General features: G+C 40.4%; 1 protein-coding gene across 1 annotated transcript in view; it reads left to right on the top strand.

Moving 5' to 3' along the window:
* SLC36A3 (solute carrier family 36 member 3) overlaps positions 1 to 10,995 on the top strand; it is a 25,295-nt gene that overhangs the window by 4,747 nt on the left and 9,553 nt on the right. The window contains exons 3-6 of the mRNA XM_011371237.1: positions 3,015 to 3,103; positions 5,589 to 5,684; positions 9,052 to 9,136; positions 10,282 to 10,500. Coding sequence (XP_011369539.1) covers positions 3,015 to 3,103; positions 5,589 to 5,684; positions 9,052 to 9,136; positions 10,282 to 10,500 — 489 coding nt within the window. The remainder of the gene's footprint in view (positions 1 to 3,014; positions 3,104 to 5,588; positions 5,685 to 9,051; positions 9,137 to 10,281; positions 10,501 to 10,995) is intronic.

The raw sequence follows: 10,995 nt of genomic DNA, 5'->3' as shown, positions 1-10,995 counted from the left end.
GAATAAATGCACAGTGACTATTAGCTGAGGAAATGGATCTGGAGTAACCTAGAAAAAGTATATACTCCATATATGGTGAGAGATTGTTTTTTCCAGTGAATGAATCAACAATGAGACTGTAAATTGAGAAAATTATTAAGTCTTTCATAGTCTATCTAAATGCCAAGCACCTAGCAGGTCTCAATAAATATTATTTGAGTGAATAAATCATAAAAAAAAACCATTGGACAAATTAACTAATAAACTGGTAGTAGGGAATTATTCAGTTGGTAGCAATTATCAACTTTTCCTTTAGCGCTTACTGTGTGTTAAATATTTGTTGAGCCATTGAACTAGCACCAGCCCTGGATCAGATGTTCCAGGACAGAGCCTGGGAACAGAATTGAACCAGATTCCACTTCGTCTGCTTTTGTCCTTCTTCCCAGCAGACGGTACTGGAGATGCTGGAAGGAGGCTGGGCTTTGGGCCACCCACTAACATGCCCTCTTGTCTCCCTGTTCTCCCTGCACAGGATGATGCAAACCTTGATCCATTTATTGAAATGCAATATCGGCACAGGGCTCCTGGGGCTTCCCTTGGCCATGAAAAATGCCGGCTTATTGGTAAGGGGGACCTGGTGATGGGGAACGGGGTTTATGCATTTGGAGGAATGGGGCGGTGGGTCCCTGAGACCTTTGCATTGTTTATCAATGAGCAATTGGGGGATACCTCTGCAATAGGAAATGTGCCTGCAGGCATCAATCCACAGGAGCCAACCTGAAGCCAAGTGAAGTGTGCCTGGAGGGAGTAAGACATTATCCTTTTCCCAGTTTTATTGAGATATATTTGACATGCAGTTCTGGTTAAGTTTAAAGTGTACTGCCTAATGACTCGACATACATATATTGCACTATGATTACCACAGTAAGCTTAGTTAACATCGATATCATATAGTTACAAAAAAATTTTTTTCCTTACGCTAAGAACTTTTAGGATCTATTCTCTTAGCAACTTTCAAATATACTGTACAGCAGTGTTAACTCAGTTATCATGCTGTACTCTATCTCCCCAGTACCTATTTATATCATAACCAGAAGTTTGTATCTTCGACCGCCTTCGATTCCCCCACCCCGCCATTATTCTTAAAGATCCACCATCCTCACAAACTGGTACAGAATCGACTTTGCCACAGTATCCCCCAGTCCCCAGGATTTTACATCCAGCCCATTTCACTCAGCTACAGCTACATTAGCAGCCTGGTCCCTGCAGCTGTTTCAGTGTGTGGCTCCTGTTTGAAACCATTCGACTGATTGTGGGGAAGTGGCTTGGAAGATGAGGATCATGACTGTCTTCACCGATCCCCGTACTCCCTGCCATCCCACCTCTGTTTCTTCTTGTGCTGTTCCCTTCTCCCTCCTCTGTAAAACTTAACGGTTTCCTATTAAATTAATGCCACCTTCACCTTCTGATTTTCGAGAAATTATATCTACCTCACGGGAAATTCTTACAGCACTTACAAAGATGAGAGATACTTATTTTTTAATATATACCTGTCTTCCTCGCTTACCTGAAAGTTCTGATAGCAGGAACTCTCTGATTTACCTTTACACCTTTCCACAACACCTGCCATAGAGACCGGCACACAGGAAGTCCCAATTCATGTCTATTGGATTGAATTAATGCCAAATATATTATTTCCACTTACTTGAAGCAAATTTCTCCTTCTCTCCAGGCCTGATGTCTAAAGAAGGCAAATGGAGATTCTGGCTTCTGACATGACTTCTGATTCATAGTTCTAACCCAGAGATGGGACTCTCTGCTTTGGAATCCTCAGGGTTCTAGAACTTCCAAAGAGTATTATTACCAAATGGCCCTTTGCCAAACCATCTTTGCTGGTGTGGTATTTGCTGTTTGAGATAGCTCTTTTATTCTTTGATTTTTGCTTCCTAAGAGTCAGTAAACTTCTGTACCCTCCGTATCCTACCAGAACCTCTGACCATGACTCATTTGAGAAATATATATTGAGCATCTATTATGTGCATTCTCGAGCCTTTATTTAAAAGTCTCTACTATACGGAGGCTACATTATAGTAGAATCTAGTGGTGTTCTTGATCTCTCATTTGTTTCTTTGTGATAGATAATATCTCAGGTCACATCAGGAAAGGCATGAGTGTTCAGAACAAAGGCAGTGTGAGAGTCAGAGTCCTTCTTTACTCTGTGTACATCTGATCACATCTGGGAGATTATGAATAATAATGAGCCCTGCTGTTTTTAATCTCTTCACATATACAAAAAATGGAAACTATTTTCCATTTTTTTGAGAAGATATGTTCATTAGCTTGGCTACAGTAATCATTTCACTATATACATATGTATCAAATAATATTGTACACCTTAAATATATACGATTTTTATTTAAAAAATAAAAGATATTGACAAATTAGATATACTAGAGCAGTGATTGAGGATAGTTTTTCACATACTTCACCTTCGCCAAAGACAATGACAATGTCTAGAGACATTCTTGGTTGTCACAAGTTGAGGGGAGAGGATGCCACTGACACCTGGTGAATAGAGGCCAGAGGATGCTGCTAAACATCCTAAAACACACAGGACAGCCCCCACAACAAAGAATCATCTGACCCAAAATGTCACTAGTGCCCCTGCTGACAATCCCATACTAGAGAAAGAGAACCAAGTTCTAAGAGGAACTTTGGTCTTCAAGCATCGTGAAGGACTTAAGGACAAAGGAATGAGGGAACTCAAGGCAGAACTCGGGGTAAAGGAGGAAAGACATGGGCTGTCTGGGGATGTAGTGAGTGCTCTATCACTGGAAGTATCCTAGCAGAGATTGGGCAGCCACTTTGCAGCAATGCTAAGAAGGGCATTCAAACCAGACCATATGGGGGCTGAGGCTGTCATCCCAGAGGCAGCTTTATTATGAGAGGGGCTCCAGCACCCAGGCTGGGAGAGGGCCGGGTGCGGGAGCAGTCAGTCTGTGGCTCACCGTCCCCACCTCTCCTCTGCTCTCCAGGTTGGTCCCATCAGCCTGTTGGCCATCGGGGTCCTCACTGTGCACTGCATGGTCATCCTGTTGAACTGTGCTCATCACCTCAGTCAGAGGTGAGAGTCCTGCTTCTCTCTCACCCCGATGCCAGGCCCCATTTGAGGGTGTGTTGAGTTTCCTTTGACAACTGACCCAATTAACTGGCCACATTTCAGGCCCCCGCCCCTGCTGCTTTAGATTCTACAGAGGTGGTGGAAGGGGTACTAAAGAACCCCAACTGGAAATTCCTAGGTCCAGCCCAACTCTGCTGCTAACTAGCTGGACAACTTTGTCAAGTTTCTGCACTCCCTGAACCTAGAGAGATCAAATAGATAAAAGATGCAAACATGCTCTGTAAACTACTGAATATATGCAAGATACTTAGGGATGTCTTTCCTCTTAATCTCCCCACCCTGAACTTACCCCACCTCCAGTGCACATACCTTGTAAGGAAGGGTAATTTTTTCCAGGTAAAACTTTTGGGTTCAATTTATTAAAAGTAGAAAAAAATAGCAATGAAATTAATAATTCATAGTGACTTTAGTCATTAATAATAAAGTACACACGATACTCTACGTTTTCAAAACTTCGATGCAAAGAAGAGACAAATGCAATGAAATCAAACAATGGTGAGAGTTTTATATTTATAATCTAGCAACTCATAGGTGGTTGATAATCCTTTATAGCCCACCACCTGATGGCTCTCTGTCCACAGCTCTCAGCTGCTCCCGAGACGTGCAAGTCTAAACGGGCCCTTGCAGATGTACAGAAAGGCTTCAAAAGTCAAAGTAGAGATATTAAATGAAACTTTCCATGAAGCCAAATTATCAGACCCAAATAGGTGTATCTAGAGTATGTATCAGTCACACCTAACTTATGGGGAGCACTTTCCAGCTCACAAAACGCTTATAAGAGCACTTACTCGTTCCGTAATTAGATTTATTGCACAATTACATGCGCCAGGTACATGGCAAGAGCTTTGCAAGCCTCCTTTTATTACTCCTTTTAGCAAACTTTTATAGCACTATGATCACTCCCATTTTACAGATGAGTAAACTGAGACTTCGATGAGTTAAATGCCTTGCTCAGGGTCACACAGCTAGGACATGGCAGAGCCAGTATTCCAAAACCTGTCTGACTCAATTCTAACCATTTTGCAAATCTTTTCTGCCCTCAAGCCTGCTGGGACCATTAGATCACCAAGCAAGCTTTTCCTGATTTTTTTTTTTCTTATGATGACTTGTTTTTCATTTTTGTTTTGTTTTGTTTTGTTTTGTTTTGTTTACAGAGGTTACAGACTGATGGCCTAAGAGCTAACTATGGACTTCAGATATGTTTTGGGAGACTTCCACAGTTTTGCTTTGTTTTGGCCTATGTTTAAAAACATGGAGAGTTCACAATTAACCAAAGATCTCCATATTTTCCTTGCCAGTTAGAAAATCTGGCACCTCTGGGGCTTCGTTTTTCAGCTGGAGTCAAGTCTCGGTCAATCCCTTTTAGAACAAGATGTCTACCAGAGGGTTTGCCACTGTCTCCACTATTCCCCATCTTGTCTTATACCTAGCCTCCCTCACGATATCTCTGATAACTATCTGGTCCCCGCAGTTTTGAATTTGTAACCCTCAAACTAATACAATTGCCAGTCCTATGTAATGTGACCTCTTCTGTATTTGAAATGCTAAGCACAATGAATAATAACAAAAATAGAAGGATCATGCACATTCCAGTGCATCACCACATCCATCTCTCACCATCTGCTCCCCCAAACGCAGACCACATGTAAAAATATACTGAGGCCCAGAAATCTAAAGACATTTGCTCAAGTCTCCCCGCTACCTGAGAGAGCATGTCGGGATCTAAACCTTGGGTTTTCTGACCCATCTGGGTCTCTTTCCCTCTCCCAACTGCTCCCCTCAGTCATGCAGCTAGCACTGGGAATCCAGGTCCTCAGCAACCTGCTGCGGCTCCCACATACTCATAGATAGTTCCTGAGCAGGGCCTTCCCTACCCTTAGGAAAGGCCGCCTAGGGAGGGGGACAAGATAGGCAGGAACCTGGGTGTCACATCCTACAGGCTACTGGGCAGGAGCCTAAGTATCACCTTTGCGTGGGATCTGTTCCGGGACAGGCATCTCAAATGTCCCAACACCCTCAGCCGTGCGAAGCGGGGAATGGAAGTCCAGAAAAGACAGAATCACTGCCTTGGCCATCCCCACATCCCTCCACCGTCCTCCCTCTTCCCCCCACCAGTGTGCACACCTCACACGTATCACAACCCCTCTTTCCTGGTCTGCAGACCTACTCAATTCACAGCTACTCTTTACTTTTTAAAAATCCACTTAAATATTCATGTTTAAAAAGACTACTACAGAAATAGAGGAAAGGCAGACTCCTGAAAGTTTTAAAAATATACTGCTATAATATATTTCAGTAATACTGCTGCTAGGAAATTACTGGAATGCTCCATGTTAACACACAAATACATAATAATTACTCACTTTCGGAGTAAATCGTACCTCTACCAAAAATGTTTTAAGTTATGCATTTCTTGTCCTTTCTCTAGACTGCAAAAGACTTTCGTGAACTACGGAGAGGCCATGATGTATGGTCTCAAAACCTGCCAAAACGCCTGGCTGAGGACCCACTCGGTGTGGGGGAGGTAGTAGTCATAGACGACACAGTAGTCATAATAATGATAATGATAACAACAGCAATAGCAACAATAATCCTTACCTGCTCTTCCTTTATTTCTAGTCACACACGTTTTAAATGAAGAAGTCCTTATTGCAAACTATCAAACGATATAGAGCATCTCCTCTGATAGCATCATCTCCCATCCCCCTCTTTATCCAAGAAGTAATCACTGCTTTCAAGTTAGTCAGTGTTCTCTAGACTTCCGTTTCACTGCATGTTTGCGGATAGATGTGCGTGAATGGAAATAGACATTTCGTTTTGCATTTTCTTGTGCGTTAATTGATATTTTGTGGAAATATGCTCTTTCATCTAACAATATGTCTCGAATTTCTTTCTACATTGGGACAATGTGGATCGTCTTCATTATTTTTTAAGGCTCACGATGTTCCCTGGTGTAGACGTATACCATAGATTTATTTAATCTTTTCTTTAATGATGAACTTTTGTGCTGTTCCCAGCTTGATAAAAGAGTTTATGGCACAAAATGCTCTGCTATGTCTCAACTCCTCTGATCTTCTCAACATCTTGTAAGGTAGGAAGGGTGGGTCTTTATTGTCCTGGGAATATGAGGTGACCAAGGCTCATAAAGACAAAATAACGTGTCCAGGGACCTAGACAGAGATAATAATGGGACAGAAATTTGATCAAGAGCCTAACTTTTTAGACTTCCCAGCAGAGCCCTCAAGAGGTAATGAGTCAGCATGGTGGCTCCCAAGATACCTGGGCAGCTCCTCACCCGGAACTCTCAATAGGTCATTGATCTCCTGATTAGCAGTCCCTCTGATTATCAGACAGGTGAGATTATGGGGCAGTAATTGTAGGTAACTTGCAGTTGCCCATCTTTTCTCACCAAAGTTTATCAGTTTCTGATGACACTGAGTTTCTCAGTAAAACTTTTGGGCAGAAAGGATCCTTAAACATCACCATTATCCATGCCTATTCAAGTGGAGAAAAACGAAGCCCACCCAGAGCAATAAAGGTCCCCAGGGTTACACAGGAATTTAGTGGCAAAGCGAGGACTGGAACATCTCGCTGCCACCCACCTCGTTTCTCTGGAGGTCCAGTAACTGAGAAAAAAATTGGGAAAATATTTAAACCAATTTTTTGATTTGCAATTTTTAATGTGCTAAGAGATACCTGGGGAGCTTGATTAAAAACTACTGCTCATTCCATGTAGGCAGCAATCCTCGATGGTGCACAAGCCATTAGGAAACTTTATAAAGGAAGAATACATTGATACCACCTGACCCCATCTTAGCATCTCATGTTTACACACAGGACAGCCAGACATGAGGAATCTTATAATGGGACACAGTAGGGAGTATAGAACACCATCTCAGAAATAAGAGATATCCTCACCAGGAAGGTAAATGAAGAACCTCAGTCTAATCAAGTTGCTAGATCTAATACCAGTTTATAAGAAACGCAGGGGATAGAGAAACAAGATAACTGGCATTATGGAGTCATCAACTACTTCTACAAAGTGGGATGTACTACAGGACAAATTATCTGGTATCTTTAACCGAAAAATAAAAAATAAAAGTTGCAAGAAAAAAAGTAAACAGGGCAAAGAGAATATAGCAGTTTAAAAACCTTAAGAGACTTAAAATACAAAATGTAATGTATAGACTTGTTTAGAAACCAACTGTAAAATAGACATCTTGGAAGACAATTGAAGAAATATGAGTATGAACTGAATATTAAATGATATAAAAAAATGATTGTTAATTTTGTAAAGGATGGTAATGGCATGGTGGTTATATATATGTATATATCTATAAAGTCATTGTCCATTAGGGCTGCATACTGAATTATTTACAGGTGAAGTGAGGTCTCTAGTTTGCTACAAATACTCCAACAAAATAAGCATGTGTGTGGTAGGGTGAAGAGATAGGTGGGAAGAGGACTGGCAAAAGCTTAATAACTGTTGAAGCTGGGATGGCCACCCAGGAGTCACTGAATTATTGTCACTGCTTTTGTATGTGTTTGAAAATCTCCATAATAAATAGGGAAAAAAATCTCCATCCCGAAGTCTCACATGATACCACCAAGCCCCTGACTCTATAGACTGATATGTAGTTTTAGTATAATCCTCAGATGATTCTGATGCAATTGGTATCACAATCCAATCTAAGTACTGGAACATGGTTTCGTTCTGTTAAAAAATAAATGAATTCCTGAACTGGGGACAATTTAAGAATCCAAAAGAATAATGATGGTAATGGAGTATAATATGTTAAATAAAAAATAATATGAGCCTATTGTGATACGAAATAAAAGGGGGAAGAATACGTTTCTTAAATGCCAGCTAATAAATTTAGAAGAAATGACAGATAGAATTAAAAAACTACCACTTCGTAAAAAAAAAAAGAAGAAGAAGAAGAAAAAGAAAAAAGAAAACCACTACCTCACAACCACCGATAAAATAATTGATTCAGGTAAGGATCATCGGTGAATGTTAAAGCTCTTGGTTGGAGGGGAGTAGGATTATTCATGCCGTCTCAAAATTTTGCCCCACAGAGTACCAAGAGAGGAATGTATGTTTGCAATGGAGCAGGCTGGCAGTCGCCATCACAGTGGAACCACAGGACATCATGTTGCTCCCAATAAGATGAAAAGGAGTAAAAAATATCACCTTGGCATGCTTGCCAAAGTGCTTATCTGAAGTTAATCATGAGGAACTTATCATACAGTCCACATGTGGGACATTCTGTGTGACAACTGGCCTGGGCTCTTCCCAGAAACCTAATGTCATGGAAAACAAAAAAAGGCAGATGTCTATGAGGCCGTTCTACATGAAAAAAGACTAAAGAGACACGGCCAAATGCAATACATAAACTTTGATTAGATCCTGAATCAAAAAAATGAAAACTGCTATAAAAGATATTTTGGAGATAAGGTTATTTAAAAAAATATGGACTGTATATTTGAGGATATTGAAGTTTATTTTGTGGATATCATAGTCTTAAGAAGAGTATGCTGAGATATTTAGGGTTGAAGTGTTTTACCTGCAATTGACTTTCAAATGGTTCTGAAAAAAACTGTGTGTGTGTGTGTGTGTGTGTGTGTGTGTGTGTGTGCGTGTGTTTATGAATATGTATATACATACATATTAGGGCCAAAAGTTAACAATTGGTGTATCTAGTTAAAAGGTGTATGGATTTTAATTATACTAATCTTTCAACTTTTTCTGTGGGCTTGAAGTTTTTCAAAAGAAAAAAGTGGGGAAATATTAAAAATAATAACAGAAATAATTGTTTCAAAAAATTAAAATAACTGCATTTAAAAAAATAACTTTTCTCCCTCCATCTGCTTCTTCTTTTCCTTCTCAGGTACATTGTCAGTTTCTTGCTAATCATCACCCAACTGGGCTTCTGCAGTGTTTATTTTATGTTTATAGCAGACAATTTACAACAGGTAAATAAATCTTCAGGGCAGAGTGGTAGACAAGCAGACCTCCTGCTGCTAGGGCTGCATTCGCAGAAATGTAGTATTGAGATCATGGGAGGAGATGACTAAATTTCTACCCCCTGATCAGAATGCTCTTGAGAGTTTTCTCAGTCTTGGAATGACTTTTAAAAAAGATCTTAGTCTGCAGCCCAATCCCGTCTGATCTCGGAAGCTAAACGGGGTCGGGCCTGGTTAGTACTTGGATGGGAGACCACCTAGGAAGACCAGGTGCTGTAGGTGTAAAAAATTAAAAAATAAGGGATTGTAAGTTGACAAGGTCCTTGCAATCTGTGAGGTCAACCAAGGGTTGCCTTGCCTAAAAAAGAGAAAAAAAAAAAATCTTAGAGAAGCCAAAGCAACACATGAGAAGAGAAACCAGCATGACGAGGGAGTCTTATAATTATGTTCAATCAGAAATAATTCGGGATTTTTAGCCTTAAAAATGTTGGTGAATTTACTTTGGGTATCTCAAGGTTATCATATAGAAGATGACTAAATGTAAAGCAAACGAGCTACAATCTTGCCCTCATTGCATCCCTAATAGGCATTACAAATCAATCATAACCTTCTTTCTTGACTTCATGGAATAGAGGGAGTGTATTTGTTTTTGTACACTCAAACAGCCATCCTATGGCAAGTATTATAGATGGAATATTTAAATATACAGATTTTGCTCAATAGTCAGAGCTTTCTAGCTTTTAGGGCTCTCTAAAGTTGAAGAAGATATTCTTGTGTAATCAACTCGCGTGCTCTGGATGTATGAAAGAAAACCATTTGATGGGGAAGAGGTGGCTGAGCTAGATGACAAAAGGACCCTTCGACCTTAAGATTTTATGATTCTAAGGGTTTCTGGTTGTCTCAGTCATGGGCACTACAGTTAGGGTTACCAGATCTGGCAAATAAAAATATATGACACCTAGTTAAATTGGAATTTCAGATAAGCAGCAAAAAGAAAAATTTTTTTTTTACTGTGTTTATGTCCTGTGTAATATTTGGGACACATATTTCCTAAAAAGTTATCTGTTTATTATCTTAAATTGAAACTTAACTGTGCATCCTGTGTTTAATTCTGCAACCCTAACTGCACTGTCCTTCATTATGCTCTGCATCAGATGGTAGAAGAAGCCCACATGGTCTCCAATAGCTGTCACCCCAGGAAGATCCTGGTGCTGACCCCCATCCTGGACATTCGCTTCTACATGCTGACCATCCTGCCTTTCCTGATCCTGCTGGTGTTTATCCAGAACCTGAAGTTGCTATCCATCTTCTCAACACTGGCCAACATCACCACCCTAGGGAGCATGGCTCTGATCTTTGAGTATATCGTGCAGGTCTGTGCCTGAAACCACCAAAGAAAGGGGGTCTGTGTTCAAGGCTTTTGAGACACTTGGGGAGGGTTATTATCATTATGGGCAGGTAAAGGTAAGGAAGGTGACCCACTGTTCTGAGCAGCCCCTGCTAAGGTGATATCTGTGACAGCTTTTGTCCCACAATCTATAAAAGCGAACTGTGGTCATCATCATCATTATCATCATCATACTGCATAACGATGAGTCATTCAATAGACAGTTACTGAAAACCTTCTGTGATCCAGATATTGTGCAAAGGCCTGGGGATTCAGTGGTAAGTAAAACTGATAGGGTGTCCACTTGCATGGAGTTTACATTCACTCGAGGAGACAAACTTGGATCAAATAATCAACAAAAATGGTAACAGAGATAGGTGGATAAGGCATACATGGGTGATAAAGGAATTTGACTTACTTGATGCCAAGTTCTTTACATATATTAACTCATTGAATCTTCACAATAATACTATTTTGGAAG

This window comes from Pteropus vampyrus, unplaced genomic scaffold, assembly GCF_000151845.1.
Source record: "Pteropus vampyrus isolate Shadow unplaced genomic scaffold, Pvam_2.0 Scaffold185, whole genome shotgun sequence".
In the NCBI taxonomy this organism is placed as follows: Eukaryota; Metazoa; Chordata; class Mammalia; order Chiroptera; family Pteropodidae; genus Pteropus; species Pteropus vampyrus.
The sequence above is the reverse complement of the archived record's forward strand: the minus strand, read 5'-3'. Positions and strand labels throughout refer to the sequence as shown.